Raw genomic sequence first — 18,893 nt, 5'->3', positions numbered from 1 at the left:
AATTGCTTCTGTCTATATATGTTGTACAGTACAAAGTTCCTATTTAGGTATCAAGAAGGTTTTCTCACCCACCATATCCAGATTTGATTTGTTACAATGACATATTTATGAACTTAATAGCTAAGGAGAATGAATGTTCACTTTTTGGCACCAAAATTGATATCACTTATATTTATATAACAGGTTCAATTTTTATTAGTGATGTTTTTCCTAATGTTTCCCTGAAAGTACTGTGACATAACATGATCTTTAGAACCCGTGGATGCTCTAGCCAGCTTCCATTTCATTTTCTTCCTTTAGGCAGAAATCTTACTGCTAATAAAAACGTCAAACAGCAAGCAAAGTACAGTTTTTACTATATATGTGTGTATATATATGTATATACATATATTTATTTATTTATTCTTAAACTACCAATAATTAACGATTGATCATTCAGGGTTCTCCAGAGAAAAAGTATATAATATTATATAAATTGATATTATATATAATTGTATTATATTATCTATACATGATTATATATTAATTAGTTATTTAATTAATTTTAAGGTCTTGGCTAATGTAATTATGGGGGCTAATAAGTTCTACATCTATAGGACTAGCTGACAAGCTGGAAACTCAGGCAGAAGTTTATGCTGCAGTCTTGAGGCAGAATTTCTTCTTCTCTGGGAAACTTCTGTTTTTGCTCTTTAGACCTTCAGCTGATTGGATGAGGCTTATCCACATATTGAGTATAACATCCCTTACTTAAAGTCAGGTTATTTGGATGGTAACCACGTCTACAAGATACCTTCATGGCAACACCTAGATCAGTGTTTGATTAAATAGCTGGCTACAACAGGCCAGTCAAGTTGACACATCAATGAAGAAAACATGTTAGTTGTATCATTCAGTATAAGAAAATGGCTCTTCACTTTTCTTAGCTTTTATAAACTAAATGAAAATGTAAAAGACAGAGTAGTGTTACAAATAAAGCCATATCAAATGCAAGGCTGTTCAAGGAAAGTCCTGATGATTTTTTTTCTGCTACAAATGTTGGAGAGTGATCCAAAAGGAACTTTATCTATTTATAAATACAAACAGAAGTAGAACCAGAGGAGGACCACCCAACAAAATGGAAATTCACTGTATAGCTTCTCTTAAGTTGAAATGAAACTGAATAAATGGAAAAAAATTAATTCACAGAATATTTGTAAAGAAAATTGAGACCAAATAGATGAACTGTAAAGCAAATTTTAATTTAAAAGTCTGGAATGAGGCAAGTTCAGAAATTATTAGTGCATTGAATAATCATTGTATAATGAAGAGTATGATGTGATGCAAAAATGTAAACAAAACAATTCACAGAATAAATGAGAGCTGGAGACAAAATTTATGAAAGCACTTTAGAGAAAAATAACTATAGTCTTGGAAAGTAAATTAAAAAATCAAACTTAGAAAGTGAAAATTTGCAAAAAATACATGAATTGTTTAATAATAATAATATAGGAGAAACTAGAAATTGAGAAAAACTGCAGGCTAGAATTTACAAAATTTGTTAAGAAAAAAATATGTAGAAACAACCATCTTGCTTCAAGACTTGAATAAGATTGTCTCAGTAGATTTCCTACCATGTACTGCTAATTCAGGCCTAATTGCAAAGGATAGGTCCTTGAATGCTGAGTTGAGACAAAGAGTATTCCAGAATTGAGTATTAGCTCTTCAAGGAAACATGCATTGCCTAACATTAACCAAGCTTAAATGTATACCTTTATTTTCTCTTTAAAGATAATTTTTAGTGGGGTCCCCCAAATTCACACTTGGCTAAAAGAGTTGTTGCAGTGGGAAATGCAGAAAAGCATCACATTATGATTAACATTAACCCTAACTGTACAGGGACTTTCCCTGAAAGAATAGGCAGAAAGACAATGTTTAATGAAATGACTCAGAAGCAGAGAAAAGAAAGCAATGCTACCTTTTTAGAGAAGATGGAATGGAAATCTTTTTCACAAGAGCTCCCTTTGGAAAAACAGAAAACTTACCCAAACCAGAACAATTCATGTTTACCCAGGAAGAAAATCTGGGAAGTGTAAACTAATGTTGCATGAATATATGCTGTTTTTACTTTAGATTAGTTTGAAACTGAAAAACTTGTAATAAACACCATCAGGAATGTCTCTCATGCTCCGAGTTGCTGTCTTCTTATCTCTTTATCAATTTGAAGTCAAGATAACTTTTTTTGGGAAATTTTCTAATTTAGCTCATTTTCTATAACCATTTTCATTTCTGGTGGTGGGAGGGAGGATTACTTGTAAGATAAAAATGCTTGTTTAAAAATGTATAATACACACACACACACACACACACACACACACACACACACACACACCCTCACACTGGATATACCAAAATGTAAGCAGTGGTAGTCTAAAGATGATAAAGATTGTAATGTTTTATCTCCCCTCTTATTTTTAAAAAATATTTTTATATAATTAACTTCTTTATAAGAAAACAAAAAATGTTGATTTATCTTTCTTTTAGACACATACTTAGATATAATGAAATTTGCCATAAAAATTAATTAAGCCTGTTTCAGTTTGAAAACTTAAGTATGTCATTTCCAAATTCTAGGTAACTTTTTAATTTTTGAAAAATTTATTTTATTTTTTTTTATACAGCAGGTCCTTATTAGTCACCAGTTTTATACACATCAGTGTATACATGTCAACCCCAATCGCCCAATTCATCACACCACCACCACCACCACCCCGCCGCATTTCCCCCATTCGTTTGTTCTCTACATCTGTGTCTCAATTTCTGCTCTGCAGACCAGTTCATCTGTACCATTTTTCTAGGTTCCACATATATGCGTTAATATACGATATTTGTTTTTCTCTTTCTGGCTTACTTCACTCTGTATGACAGTCTCTAGATCCATCCACGTCTCAACAAATGACCCAATTTCATTCCTCTTTATGGCTGAGTAATATTCCATTGTATATATGTACTACATTTTCTTTATCCATTCATCCGTCGATGGGCATTTAGGTTGCTTCCATGACCTGGCTATTGTAAAGAGTGCTGCAGTGAACTTTGGGGTGCATGTGTGTTTTTGAATTATGGTTTTCTCAGAATATATGCCCGGTAGTGGGATTGCTGGATCATATAGTAATTCTATTTTTAGTTTTTTAAGGAACCTCTGTACTGTTCTCCATAGTGGCTGTATCAATTTACATTCCCACCAACAGTGCAAGAGGGTTCCCTTTTCTCCACACCCTCTCCAGCATTTGTTGTTTGTAGATTTTCTGATGATGCCCATTCGAACTGGTGTGAGGTGATACCTCATTGTAGTTTTGATTTGCATTTCCCTAATAATTAGTGATGTTGAGCAGCTTTTCATGTGCTTCTTGGCCATCTGTATGTCTTCTCTGGAGAAATGTCTATTTAGGTTTTCTGCCCACTTTTGGATTGGGTTGGTTTTTTTTAATATTGAGCTGCATGAGCTGTTTATATATTTTGGCGATTAATCCTTTGTCTGTTGATTCATTTGCAAATATTTTCTCCCATTCTGAGGGTTATCTTTTCGTCTTGTTTATGGTTTCATTTGCTGTGCAAAAGCTTTTAAGTTTCATTAGGTCCCATTTGTTTATTTTTGTTTTTATTTCCATTACTCTAGGAGGTGGATCAAAAAAGATCTTGCTGTGATTTATGTCAAAGAGTGTTTTTCCTGTGTTTTCCTCTAAGAGTTTTATAGTGTCTGGTCTTACATTTAGGTCTCTAATCCATTTTGAGTTAATTTTTGTGTATAGTGTTAGGGAGTGTTCTAATTCCATTCTTTTACATGTAGCTGTCCAGTTTTCCCAGAAACACTTATTGAAGAGACTGTCTTTTCTCCATTGTATATCCTTGCCTCCTTTGTCATATATTAGTTGACCATAGGTGTGTGGGTTTATCTCTGGGCTTTCTATCTTGTTCCATTGATCTATGTTTCTCCTTTTGTGCCAGTACCATATTGTCTAGATTACTGTAGCTTTGTAGTATAGTCTGAAGTAAGGGAGTCTGATTCCTCCAGCTCCGTTTTTTTCCCTCAAGACTGCTGTAGCTATTCGGGGTCTTTTGTGTCTCCATAAAAATTTTAAGATTTTTTGTTCTAGTTGCGTAAAAAATGCCATTGGTAATTTGATAGGGATTGCATTGAATCTGTAGATTGCTTTGGGTAGTATAGTCATTTTCACAATATTGATTCTTCCAATCCAAGAACATGGTATATCTCTCCATCTGTTGGTATCATCTTTAATTTCTTTCATCAATGTCTTACAGTTTTCTGCATACAGGTCTTTTGTCTCCCTAGGTAGGTTTATTCCTCGATATTTTATTCTTTTTGTTACAATGGTAAATGAGAGTGTTTCCTTAATTTCGCTTTCACATTTTTCATCATTAGTGTATAGGGATGCAAGAGATTTCTGTGCATTAATTTTGTATCCTGCAACTTTACCAAATTCATTGATTAGCTCTAGTAGTTTTCTGGTGGCATCTTTAGGATTCTCAATGTACAGTATCATGTCATCTGCAAACAGTGACAGCTTTACTTCTTCTTTTCCAATTTGTATTCCTTTTATTTCTTTTTCTTCTCTGATTGCCGTGGCTAGGACTTCCAAAACTACGTTGAATAATAGTGGTGAGAGTGGACATCCTTGTTTTTTTCCTGATCTTAGTGGAAATGCTTTCAGCTTTTCACCATTGAGAATGATGTTTGCTGTGGGTTTGTCATATATGGCCTTCATTATGTTGAGTAGGTTCCCTCTATCCCCACTTTCTGGGAGTTTCTATCATAAATGGGTGTTGAATTTTGTCAAAAGCTTTTTCTGCATCTATTGAGATGATCATATGGCTTTTATACTTCAATTTGTTAATATGGTTTATCGCATTGATTGATTTATGTATATTGAAGAATCCTTGCATCCCTGGGAGAAATCCCACTTGATCATGGTGTATGATCCTTTTAATATGTTGTTGGATTCTGTTTGCTAGAATTTGTTGAGGATTTTTGCATCTATATTCATCAGTGATATTGGTCTGTAATTTTCTTTTTTTGTAGTATCTTTGTCTGGTTTTGGTATCAGGGTGATGGTGGCTTCATAGAATGAGTTTGGGAGTATTCCTTCCTCTGCAATTTTTTAGAAGAGTTTGAGAAGGATGAGTCTTAGCTCTTCTCTAAATGTTTGATAGAATTCACCTGTGAAGCCATCTGGTCCTGGACTTTTGTTTGTTGGAAGATTTTTTTTTTTTTTGCGGTACGCAGGCCTCTCACTGTTGTGGCCTCTCCCGTTGCGGAGCACAGGCTCCGGATGCACAGGCTCAGCGTCCATGGCTCACGGGCCCAGCCGCTCCGCGGCATGCAGGGTCTTCCTGGACCAGGGCACGTACCCGTGTCCCCTGTATCGGCAGGTGGACTCTCAACCACTGCGCCACCAGGGAAGCCCGAAACAGGCTTTTTGAAAACCTGATTAACAGCAAGGAGGTCATGGAGGGAGCAGTAAATTAGAATGAGGCAACCCAGTGGCAGATGAGATCAATGTGGTACCTAGGACCTCGGTAACGGCTTTCACTTTTACTGAAGTGAAAAGGACTGCCACTGTGGGGCTATGAACAGGAGAAAGATATGATCAATTTAACATTTAAAAAGACTGTCTGGCTTCCCTGGAAAGATTTGACTGTAAGAAGACTCTTTAGGAAGCCACTGCAATAAACCAGGCAAGAAATAATGTAGCTTAGATCAGAGTAGTTCTGAGGTAATGGATGTTGAGTGTTAGAAAAACAGAGAGAGAAGCTATGGATGTCTCAGATTTCTGCACCAAACAAGGAGAATGAGCAACAGATAGATTAGGTTTGGGTTGAGAAGATCAGAATTTCAGTTTAAGCATGTTAACTTTGAGACGTCTATTAGATAGCCAAGTGGAGATCTTAAATAGTTATCTGGAGTGCAGAATTATTTAGCTGGAGATACATGTTGGGGAGTCATCAGCATACAGATGGTACTTAAAAACATGAGACTGTGTAAGATCATGTGGGTGTGAGTGTGGACAGAGAAAGGAGGAGAACGAAGAAACATTAAAAGGTGTGTGTGGGGGGGAGTGGGTGGTATGTAGAGGAGAAGAAACCAGAAAAAAAGTTGAGAAGAATTGTAAGATAAGAAGGAAATAAGTGAGGTAACTCTAGCAAAGAGTCTAATGTACTCTGTCAAATGCTGCTGATATATCAAGTAGGATGAGATAGGCTAGCACATCTTCAGTGAATTTGGTATAGAAGTACTGAAGATAGGTCAGGAATTGGGTACATAAAAATTTAACAGAAGTTAGATAGCCTGGCCCGGAGGCTTTCTCTGGCAATAAAGTTGTCCTAAGTTATTAAGACAATTCTTTCCCCACCGAACCCATTGTACCGAAATACAGACTGGGATCTAGCTTGCATTAGGGTCCCTATGGTCAATTTAAAGCCCTCAGAAAGTCCTTAATGGCATCTATTCTACCAGTGTCAAGTTGTTCCCTCAACTTGAGAAATGTTCTGAGTCTATGAACCCATCTAGTCCTAGCTCTACAATTCTTAAACACCGTTCCTTTTGATTCAAATAAGTGTGATTTTAAAGTTTCTAAAATTACCTTGGGGTTCAGGGAAACCTGTGGCAACAATCTCAAAGGTTTGGGTTTGCTAAACTTTATAAAATGAACTGGTAAAGGTTTTTTTTTAGCGTTCCCCCTCCGTTCTTTTTTTAATGGAGAATCTTTATAATTTTTATTGAACTTCAGCCTATAGGCAACCGTCGGTTTTTTTCTTTTCTCTATTTTATGTTCAAGAGAATAAAATAATGCAATTTCATACTGTGTTTTTAGGAACTCTGTTACACAGCATGTGCAAGTAATATGACACAAATTATAGTTTTCAGAGGCTGCATAAACAGTAATATAAAATGTAATAATATAGGTAATGTTTTGTAAGAGAAACATTCTGTCTTCTAAATCTTCCAAATTATTAATTTTCAAAAGCATACAGGGAAGAAAGAATATTGACAGATGGGTGGCTAGATGTACTGGGAAACAATGGTAGATTGTGAAAAGGCTATAAAACATTAAGTGTTAGGAAAATGTCAAGAAAATATAAACCATTATAAAATCCTGTTGATATTAACATATAACTTTATTTTTAAATGTAAGACCATTTATAAGGATACTATGTGGGACAGTATATGGAGAGCAGAGGATTTCAGGACAATATTTTAAGTGTCTCTGTAGTCTCAAAGAAAGACTTCTGAGACAGTGGGCTCTTGGAAAGAATACAGAGATTCATTAGTCCCCAGGGACACATTAGGCAAAGAATACATTGGTAAGCACTCTACCAGCAAATCTAGGGCTCCTGAGTGGCTCCTTTGACTGTAACCCATCCTATGCCACTCCTTTTCTAACTAGATGTTAATATAGCACCAGCAGAGAAAGAAATAGTTTTCACATTGGAAAAAGACTGCATTTTGATATCCATTTCCATATATTAATCTTGAGTACTTTATATCCCAAGATTTTGCAATACGGTTATATCCCACAGGATAGAATTTGTATATAGAATGTGTCTTGGGCCTTATGCAGGAAGAGTCTTACTTGGAGTACCCAAACTTTCTTCTAAGATAATTTTATGTACAATATCTGGACCTCAAAAGCATGACCTAAAATGATATAATAAATTTTCTGGAAAAACACACACATATACATTTAAACACGTGTACATATATTCATGTATGTTATGTGTGATAAAACTACAAAGAAAAGCAAGGGAATGGTTAACACCAAAATCAGGAGAATGATTACTCTTAGGTTGCAGTGAGGAGGATGTGATTTTGGTGAGGTTTGTGGGGCTCCAAGATACTGGTTAATGTCTATTTCTAAAATCAGGCAGATTTATGGGTATTGTTTTTATTTACCATCGATTTCATTTTTAAATTTAAAAAAGGAAAGTCATACATAAGAAATGTTATATCATGAGCATCTGAGATTTTTTTTAATGAAATTTATTTATGGTACCCCTGGAGTGATTTTAATACTACTTCAGAGCAACATTTTGATACACAAAATGTCTTTTTGTTTTCCAGTTAGAAAGGATATAGTCCGTATCCTCCCCAGTCTAGATGTTGAAGTCAAAGACATTACAGACAGTTATGATTCCAACTGGTTTCTTCAGCTGTTATCTACACAAGATCTTTTTGAAATGACCAGTAAAGAGTTCCCCGTAGTGGCTGAAGTCATAGAAGCGCCCCAAGGAAACCAGCTACCCAGAAACGTTTTACAACCGGGGAAAACCATTGTGATCCACAAAAAGTGCCAGGCATCAAGGATCTTAGCTTCAGAAATTAGAAGCAATTTTCCTAAAAGACACTTCTTGATCCCCCCTAGCTATAAAGGCAAATTCAAGCGGCGACCTCGGGAGTTCCCAACCCCCTATGACCTTGGGATAGCAAAGAGTGAAAAGGAGCCTCTCCACGTGGTGGCCACCAAAGCCTTTCATTCCCCCCATGACGAGCTGTCATCTGTATCTGCCGGGGACCAGTTTCTAGTGCAACACTCACAGACGACGGAAGTCCTCTGTGAAGGGATCAAAAAAGTGGTGAACGTTCTGGCTTGTGAAAAAATCCTCAAAAAATCCTATGAGGCAGCACTGCTCCCTTTGTACATGGAAGGAGATTTTGTAGAAGTGATTCATGATAAGAAGCAGTACCAGATTTCTGAGCTCTGTGCACAGTTCCACTTGCCCTTCAATGTGAAGGTTTCTGTGAGAGATCTTTTCACTGAAGAAGACATTTTGGCCGCTACACCAGGATTACGGCTGGAGGAAGCTATCACAGACTCTTATCTACTCATAAGTGACTTTGCCAACCCCAAGGAGTGCTGGGAAATTCCTGCTGGCCGCGTGAATATGACTGTTCAGTTAGTTAATAATTTGTCTGGGGATCCAGGATCATTTCTAGTCAAGACTCTGGTTGAAGAGATCCCTGAAGAACAGTATTATATGATGCGGAGATATGAAAACTCTTTCTCGTACCCCCCACCTCGCCCTCCCAAACATCCCTCCGTGGAGGAAACAAAGTTAAGCCTGCTCAACTTAGCAGAAGAAAAGACAGTGGGTCTGCCCAAGTCTCCCAAGGTAAGGCTATGATTTTGCAGTTTTTCCCCTTGAGTGTTTTTCTGGGGGCAAGTTATTTCAAGTCTCTTCTGAGTCTGGTTTTTGCTTACTTTTCTTCCTTTCATGCCATGTTTGAAATGAGCCTTTCTGGTGCACAGTAGATGATTGAACATCAACAGAGCCTAAGCTGTTACAGCGTTTTGTATTTTGATGCTTAACCAGTAGATGTGACAAGAAGTTTAGGAATTAGAACTAGCAGGGATGACACATGATTACAAACTGCTGTTTCAGTGTGTTTTGGTAATTAGGAATGGCTTATAAGGTGCCTCAGAAGCAAACCTCTTTTGTTTTGGAAGTGCTGTTCACTTTTTTCTAGGTAGAGTTGTTTTAATACTTCATCCAGGAAACAAGCACACAATCAACTCCCTTCTTCTGGGGGCGGGGGTACCAGGAGCATGCATCTATAACACATGTCTTCATTTCGTTTTATGTGTGGAAAGATGTAAAAATATCTTGGCAGAACTGTGTGAGAACATGGGCATCTGCCCACATTCTGCCTGTCTGAGAACTGTCATCTTTAACAGTTCTATTGAAAAACAAAATCAATAAAATTGCAGGCAGTATGAGATCATCGCAGAATCCACAACTCCATAACCACTCTAAAGATGGGAGGGGAGGCGTTTCAGCTTCATTTCTGCTTAAAGTTTTTGCCTCTTGAAAACTCCCTGCTGAGTGCCTGGAAAGCACTTGCCCTTACACCACGGAGCTTAAGTAGTTTATCTGGCAGGCAGTGGTTCTCTGGTGTGTGGAAATAGTGCATTCTGCCCTGGCAGATGTTGTGCGAGCAGCTTGGGGAAACAAAGCAATTAGTAAAACAAAGAGAGATGCTGTGTTTACTCTCTATACTCAGGAATGATAGCAGCCTCAGGCTTCAAGGATGTGGGGATGGAAATACATTTAATTCTACATTTCAAAGATTGAATTCTGATTGTATGCTGGGGAAATCCAGTAAACATCTTCAAACTCAATCTCAGGAAAAGATAAAACCAGCAGAAATTTCCTTTCCAGAAAAATCAATTTTGAAGGAGTCATTTTGAAACTAAACTAAACAACTGTTTCCAAATAATGTTGATTAACAGGCTGCTATTAATATGCAGAGTGCCTGGCTTCTCCTGTTTAATATATTTTTATTACTGAATTGAATGATGTGAGAGATGGAGTGCTGTTGTCATTTTTAGTGGGAAGCAGAATAATGTCCCATCCCTCTACCCCCATCCTCTCACCCCCACCCAAGGTGTCTATGCCTAAGCCTCCAGAACTGTGAATATGCTACATTGGTTAGTAAAAGAGACTTTGCACATGTACTTAAAATTAAGGACCTTGAGATGAGATTATCCTGGATTATTCAGGTAGGTCCAAGTTCATCACAAGAGTCCTTAAAATATCTTTCTCACTTAAGGTCAGGGTCAGAGAAAGATGTGACTACAGAAGAATTTTAAAGAGATGCAGCATTGCTACCTTTGAAGATGGAGGAAAGGATCATTGAGCCAAGGAATGAAGATGGTCTCTAGTAGCTAGAAAGACAAGGAAGCTTTCTTCCCTAGAGCCTCCAGAAAGGAGCACAGCTCTGCTAACACCTTACTTTTAGTCAATGAGACTCCTGTTGAATTTCTGACTTACAAAACTCCAAGACAATAAATTCATATTGTTTAAGGCACCAAGTTTATGTTACAGCAACAGTAGAAAGCTAACATAGGACATAAAATTGGGAGGGAGGAATAAATAAAAACTTTAGATAGAAAAATTTGTATTTAAGTTAGGACTTGTTTTGCCGGCAAAGTGGCTCTTTTTCCCTTTTTCCTTTTAATGAAAGTAGTAGCTCAGGTACCCTTGGAGAACCTCAGGGTATACAGCTAGGCTTCAGGGACAACTGGAAACAGGATCTAGAACACAGACAGAGTGGGTCTTCCTTTTCATCACACATTGGACATTACTTCTGACAGTTCCTGCATCTTGTAGTTTCATCACTAGAGAAGAACATAATCTCTTTGTTTAGTTCCAATTTTTAAAAAGGGAAGGACTTTGGATCACATGCCCATCTCTTGGTTCAATCAATTCATTGGCTGCCCCAGCTACAGCCAGGATTGGTGGGGAAGGGAATAAGGACTAGTTGTCTCAAATAATAGAAATATGTCTCAAATAACAGTATGTGAAGGTCTGGAGATATAAAAAAGTAGATGCCTATTACAATCAGAAAGGAATAGATCAAAAATCCTAAACTTCTAAGAAACCATTTGTAGAAAACAATAAATTTAATAAATTTAAAATGCCCTTTGAAAGAATGTCAAATGAAAATGATCTACGCGTTTTATTAGAGAAACTCACAAAACAGCAACGTTTCATCTAGGTTACTGCTTGGAAAAACCTTCAGTCCTCCTCCTATGTTTCTCCTTTACTCTCACACTACTGCCACACTCACAACACCTCCGACACCAGATGCATGGAAATTTTCCCTCAGCAAGCGATTCTTTGACACCAGTTGGGTGTCCTGCAGTTACTTAACTCAATTCAGACGCTATCTACCTGGAGATAACATCAGATCCCACAGGTTAAGAGCTCAGTCCCACAGGTTAAGAGCTCAGTCCCGCACGACTGCTCCCCACTTCAGATGCCAATTGCAAGTAGTAGGTCCTCAGGTTACCGACAGCCTCTGTCTGACTTGGCTGCAAATCAGAGGTCCCCAGGACCCCCTCCTCAGGTTCCATTAATTTGCTAGAGTGGCTCCCAGAACTCAGGGAAACACCTACTTACATTTACCAGTTAAAGGATATGATACAGAATACAGATGAACAGTCAGATAAAGAGACTTGAAGGGTGAGGTCTGGAAGGGTCCCGAGAGCTCAGGAACTTCTGTCCCATAGAGTTAGGATACACCACCCCCCTGGTGTGTGGATGTGTCCACTAACCTGAAAGTTCTCTGAACTGTGTACTTCTGGGAATTTTATGGAAGTTTCCTCATGTAAGCATGATCGATTATTAACTCCTTTTCCAGTCCTTCTCCCCTCTCTGGAGAATGGGGATTGGGGCTGAAAATTCCAAGCTTCTAATTATGGCTTAGTGTTTCTGGTGACCAGCCCCAATCCAGGAGCCATCCGGGAGCCCACCCAGAGTCGCCTTGTTAGAACAAAAGACACTCCTATCACCCAGGAAATTCCAGGAGATTTAGGAGCCCTTTATTAGAAGCTGGGGTCAAAGACCAAATATTAAAAGAGAAGATGTTCCTAGTGCTCTTATCATTTAGGAAGTTACAAGGGCTTCAGTAGCACGGTGCCAGGAACCAGGGCCAGAGACCAATACATATATTTCCTATTATCTCCAGCTACTAAAAGAAAACAAATGCAATCTTTGACTAAATTCATACATGTAGGATTCCAGATCAACTTAATAATTCCGAACTACTTGTTTATTTTTCAGGCCCTGTATGGATTCTTGTGTCTAGCTCTGCGTCCCACTCCTAAAGAATATTGATTACCTGAACTTTGTTAAGATATTAAGAGTTGTTTGTTAAGACGTTAAAAAGTCCAGGAGCCATTTCCTTCTGTAAATGGTTTAGGGAACTGAGTGAGAGTCTAAACTTGAATGACTTGGTACTAGATGATATTAGTTATTTTATACATTTAAAGAGGTATTTTGTGGCAAAGATTGCATTCTTATTTTCCATTACAACACTAGCTGAGAGTGAAAGGGAGGACAATTTTGGAGTAATATGTTGGAACTTATTTCTTATCCCTGAAGAGGGTTCAGCAGAAGCTAGGAAACCCTAGGCCAGTAATGGTGTCAGGAGGTTCCTGCTTGGTTAAAAGTTTATCAATTGATTGAGAATCTATGATTCTTTGTTTATGATAAGTTTCATAATTTCTGGTGTGGTCGATAAAGAGCTATATTTTCTCTGAAATCAGTTCAAAATGTCAGAGGATGCTATAATTTACCTGTGTGCAGACCTACTGACCTCCTTATTTTCAACAATTTTTCTCACCATGAAGGTAGAACTCCACTTAGTAGATCGTTTTTGAAATTTAAACAGATGCCCTGTCAGTTTCTGCATAGTGTACTCGAAAAGTCTTGCAACCAACCATTTCTTATGATCACAATGTCATCCTTTTATATATTTCTTTTATATTTCTTCTGATATCTACATTAAAGCTCTTCTATTTATGTATGCGTTTGAAGTGGTTGGATAAGACTTTTTTTAGCACTTTGCAGGCAGGAAGCAGCCACTGAAAACCAGCCTCTAAGGTTTTGGATTGTATATGGAATATTGCTTTAAATTCAGAGAACAATTTGTGACGGTTATTCAGGGTTTAACTATTCAAACTGACTTAGCTTATTAAAATACCTTATTACATATGTAGAGAAGAATATCAGATACTTCATTATGTAGTTTACTTTTGTCTTCCTAGTGTCATTAGCTTTACTAGATCATTTCTTGCATTTCACAACTGGATAGTTGTACGGGCTGTCTAATTAAGAAACTAAATGTACTCAGTGTTAGAGAAATTCACTTGTAGTAGGTATCCATTGTCGGTTATGAGCCCTACACATTCACCTAAGAAGTTTAGAAATTAAGACTATCTGAGGACAGGTTGTTGGAACTAGGATAAATAGAAAGAATTGTTTTCCAAGGTAAGATTGTCAACTGTTCTCTAATACCTAAATAAGAAAAAGACAACTGCAGTAGAAATTTGAGAATTGTGGTTTGGATATAAGCAGGGGCAGATGAGATGGGGGATGGATTTCAACAGAATTGACTGCACACTTCCAGGCCCATGAAGTTTGACATTGAGGGATTTTATTCTTGTTTTTTAAATGTGCTCGTTAACGGTTTGGGAAAATAATGTATGAAGTCTAAAAAAAAGGGATGAGAATGTACCAAGAGACCCTTCAAATTTCCTCTTAGGCTTATAACAATGTAAAAATAGTACCTTTAAGATTTGTGCATTCTGATACTTGATCAGATGAAAACAATATTATAAAGTGACTAAATAAATGAGGCTGGGCCTAAAATTCTGTTCTAAATAGCAATGTTGTGGGGTAAACACTCCTTCCCTGGTGGTTTGTTTCTGTGTCAGAATTAGTTTCAGATAGTTTGAAAGAGCATATTCTCGCTGGGGTTTTTGCCTGTCGTGGATATATGTGGCTATGACTTCTGAGTGCCACACAGGAGAAATGTAACTTCTGCATTCTCATGAAAAAGTCTATAACCAGATAGAAAAACAAACCTTTGGTTGAAAGATGAGATATTCCACTCCTTCGGAGACTGCATCTGGGACCAGAAATCTTGCATTTCACTAACTCTGGCCATTTAATGCCCAGGTGTCCACTTTGCTGCCGGAATTTCTAGATTTTGTCGGAGAAGAACACCCATGGGAGACATTAAGGCAAAGAGCATGGGAGGCAGTTATGGGAAGGTACTGTGAATTGAGCAGAAAACAACCCTTGTACCAGAATTAGAGTGAGAGCTGAAAAAGGCAGAAGGAAAGCAATAGTTTCTGGAAAGTGCAGAGAGAGAACACTTCAGCAGCTGCTGCTGGGTGCTAAGACTCATTTCTGATCTGGTGTGACAGAGTGGCTGAAAAGTGGTAAAGATACCCACACTCCTAGGCTAAATCTAGATCTTTAGAGACATCCACTCATTTGTTGTCTATAGCATATAGTCCCAAAGGGTGTGATTTGTTTTTGTTTCTGTTAACCTGATGTGGTGTAAAGACATTAAGCATGTTTGGATTTGTTACCAACTTTGCAATTCTGAAGACTGATGCCAGTCTATTCTTGGTGTGTCCTCTTGGTCTAACATAGAAGCTGAAAGTCTGTTTCCCTGTGAATAGAGAAAATTAACATTTCAGCCATTTTCAAAGACCAAAGGCAAAGAATGTGAAACATAGACATACTTAAAAAATTGGGGGTTTAAATCCAAATAACAAGGAAAGTTAAGGGAATCTATGATCTTACTTTAAAAAGACAAATTTTAACTTTGAGATACAATTTTAGCATACTTTAGCAGGTATTTAAGCTGTTCTTAAGGCAGATTACTACATCATGATTTTTGAATTGCCTGTGGCTTGTGGTCTAGTAAATGGCATTAGCTTGTAAACAGCCAGCTATAGTAGGAAGAAATGAAAAAGATGGGAGAAACAGGCAAAGGATAAATAAAGGAAGTGCTGAGTTGAAAATTAGCCAAACTCAAGTTCCAACTGAAACCTTGCAGGTAGAAATCTGTGCCCAATGGGAAACACAGAATATTTATAAGTTCTTTTTGTGCTTTTGGAAGTGGGAAGGTAATCAGAACTTTCAAACTTTTACTCTAGTTATGACATGTACTACCTTAATACTTCTAGCTGAATAGCCAAAGAATGGTTTAGATGAGTTTTAAATGAAAAATAATTGGTTAAAGTAAGACATTAGAAAATATTGCCTGATTTTAAGGGAATTACAAGCATTAAGTGAACAAGCTATCAAACTTATAAAAAATTTATTTTCTCTAAAGAGCTTTTGTCCAGAGAACATTGTTTCCATTCTGGGGTGGTTGAAATACACTCCTGCTTGGAAATACTTGAATGAATCAAGAATTTACCCGTCTTTGAGCTTTTTACCAACTGAGAATGCTCTCACTGGGGGAGTGAGGAAGGGCTGATGAAAAACATTAGTTAATATTGTTCCTTGCTTCTCTCTCCCATCTTTGGAGTCAAGAACTAAAATACCACCAAATATGTGATTATTATATTTTCAGTGTTAGTATTACTTTTTGGTTCCACAAAAAATATAAATTAAAAAGTATTTATTTTTCCAGTGGATTTGCAAAATCATTGAATGAAATTTGGAGTAAATCATTTCACATTTAATTTTTGGCCTTTACAAAGGTTAGAATAGTTTTCACTTTCTTAAATGTCCATAACCTGTTTAGAAATGAGCAGCCATAACAGAAGACTCAGCAGTTTGGAATGTTCGTTGCACAGTATGTATGAAAGGAGGGCATTTGACTTTCCAACTTCCTATAATCCCTATAGTGATTTTAGTGTCTAGAATCTTTGAGGTGAGTGTGGGCTCACTAGATATTTAACTGCTGTTTTTTGAGCTCACTACCTTCATTTTCTTTAAAATTTTTTTAAAAATCCAAAGAGTAATTGGAGAAAGCTAGAGAAGGTAAGTTCCAACTGGTTTTGCAGTTTCCAAAACTGATTTATCTGAGTTTTTCATTACTATACTTATCGGTTCTGAATTTATTTTAGAATAAAAACCTTGCCTCGAAATAAATTAAGAAGACATAAGCTATATATTTGAGCAAATACGTTTCTTGCAAGTCAACCATGACTTTTAATCACTGATGTCAGACCTACATAAATGAGAACATATGCTTTGCTCTGCAAACCAAATTTCCTGTGTAAATGTTAAGATAGAAAATGAGCGTAAGATGGTTCTGAAAGAATGCATAAGATAAGCTTCCAAAAATTAGTATTTTTTTCAAAAAATTTATAGAGAAAGAAATCATTCACACAAATGCATTATTTGAGGGCAAACTTTCAACCAGCCTTTTACAGCATTAAATTATTTTTCATTATACTTCATCCAGACTCTAACTTTAATATGATCATGATGTCCTGGTCATGCTGATCATGATGAAAAACACTTCTAATAACGCAAATTGCTTTTAGTTATTTTGTAAGACATGCCATCGCTTACGACTTTTACTATGAACCAAGTACATAGCTAATTTTAAATCTGATGAGGAGAGGAAAAAATTAGGAGAAATCTTATAAAATCAGAAGGCCATTGACTAAAAAATTAGCCAAAATGGAATAATTTTATATATCAAAGACCACAAGAACTGTATAATAAGTCTATCATTATTTATGCAGATACAAAATGTAAAAGGGCTGATTGTAAAATTATGGAGGTAGACAATATATAGTGTAAGAGATAAGAATGGAATTTTAACTTGTGATATTGTGCTTATTTAGATGACTAAGCTTTACATACCGTTTGTCCTTAAGGGAAGTTTGTTGTTTTCACATGTTTTCCAAATATTAACTAATGTTTAAAAGGTATGCAATTACCAGTTGTGAGATAGGATAAAACACAAAGTCATAAGAGGTGTGTTCCTTTATTTGCTGTGCAAGGATAGGAATTGCCCTACACAAGCTATTTTTCTCCTCATTGTCTCTGGTTCCAGCTTCTTCCCTGAGCTGTAATCATTTCTGCTTTTTCCATTCACACTGGACTCTTCTCCAGCCAAATTCTCTCTCACAGGGTTGTCAGGCATCCTGTGTTCAATAAAATTTTGCAAGGTCTATGATACAGACAGCTTCGGGCTGTATCAGTAATTTAAAACCCTCCTGCCCATTACTGAGCTCTTCCTCTGTTGCTGATATTATGCTAGGTGCTTACAGGTATTATTGTCTTATTTAATCCTTCACACTGCTTCATGAAATGGGTCCTGTTATTTTTTGCAGGGGAGGTAATTGAGGCTGAGAAGTATGTAATTGTCATGGTTACAAGTGACACTTGGGTTGCCAAATTTTATGGTCAATCCTTAGTTCTCATATTATTTAGATACTAAGCAGTAAATGGCACAGTTGGATACCCCCTACTTTATGAAATTGTTTCTTTGTCTTCTGGAAAATCATGCCCTCCTGGTTTCCTTATGCTGCACTGGTTGAATTTTCTTTTGAACTTCTTGCTGCTTCTTCCTCTGTTCTTCCTCATATCTAAATGTTCAAGTGCCTTGGAACACAATCCTTAACCTCTTCTCTATCCATGCTCACTTTTTAAGTTCCCATCTATACTCACAAATTTCTCATTTTATACGTATAGAATGCTCAGTAGAATTAGTCATGTATAAGGATTTATTAAGGAAAGCAACTGGAAATGATCTGTTTTTTAAAAAATCTATTTAAATGTGCTTGGATGTCATCTTTTAAGGAAAGTTCAGTCTTTGAGAGATGCCAGCCTATAACAGTGTGTCTGGTCTATAGCAGTTAACACTTTTCACATACTCTAGAAGATGTCAAATGTCAGGAAAGTGATGACATAAAAAAAGACGGTTCCTTCTAGCATGTTATTCTTGTAAATGTGGGTTTATTGTGCTCAGGATTTTTTTTTTTTTCTGATCCAGTAATGGGAAAAAGCTGGAGAATACCTTGAATTATCTGAGAAGTTAGAATTTTAGGGAAGGTCTAAGGCCATTTCCAGCATCAGCAGAATGTTCTTCAGTAACAATTCAGGTTTAGCTGAAATAAACTTCAGGAACTAGAACTAAGACTAGGACTAGGACTAGTAATTCTGAAATTTCCCATCAAGTCAGTGATAACACTGACTTCAGGAACTAGAACTAAGACTGAAATAAACTTCAGGAACTAGAACTGAAATAAACTTCAGGAACTAGAACTAAGACTAGGTCTAGGACTAGTAATTTTGAAATTTCCCATCAAGTCAATGATAACACAGATCCAGAGAGAGCAAGAAGCCTTTTCTTCATTAAGGGAGCTATGGACCTATAAAAGGAAAAAGGCTAATAAGGATTAATGGGTAAAGGATCTCAGAATAATGGAAACATTCTTAATAAGCCAAGAAAAATCAAAGCACATTACTGATACATAGAGGAAAACTAGAACTATATAATTGCAATAAAAGATTGAGGAGAAAGATTTAAAAATCTATTGGCTTGCATTTCTTTAAATGTTACTCTAATTGTG

The 18,893-nt window shown here is 36.8% G+C and overlaps 1 protein-coding gene across 2 annotated transcripts in view; it reads left to right on the top strand.

The window, feature by feature from the left end:
• THEMIS (thymocyte selection associated) overlaps window positions 1–18,893 on the top strand; it is a 161,567-nt gene that overhangs the window by 63,661 nt on the left and 79,013 nt on the right. For both annotated transcript variants that reach the window (XM_079939874.1, XM_079939875.1), the window contains one exon: window positions 8,117–9,165. In XM_079939874.1, the coding sequence (XP_079796000.1) occupies window positions 8,117–9,165 (1,049 nt within the window). The remainder of the gene's footprint in view (window positions 1–8,116; window positions 9,166–18,893) is intronic.

The sequence above is a fragment of the Stenella coeruleoalba genome, assembly GCF_951394435.1.
Source record: "Stenella coeruleoalba genome assembly, chromosome: 12".
NCBI lineage: Eukaryota > Metazoa > Chordata > Mammalia > Artiodactyla > Delphinidae > Stenella > Stenella coeruleoalba.
Note: the sequence above shows the minus strand (reverse complement) of the source record. Positions and strands in the feature narration are given on the sequence as shown.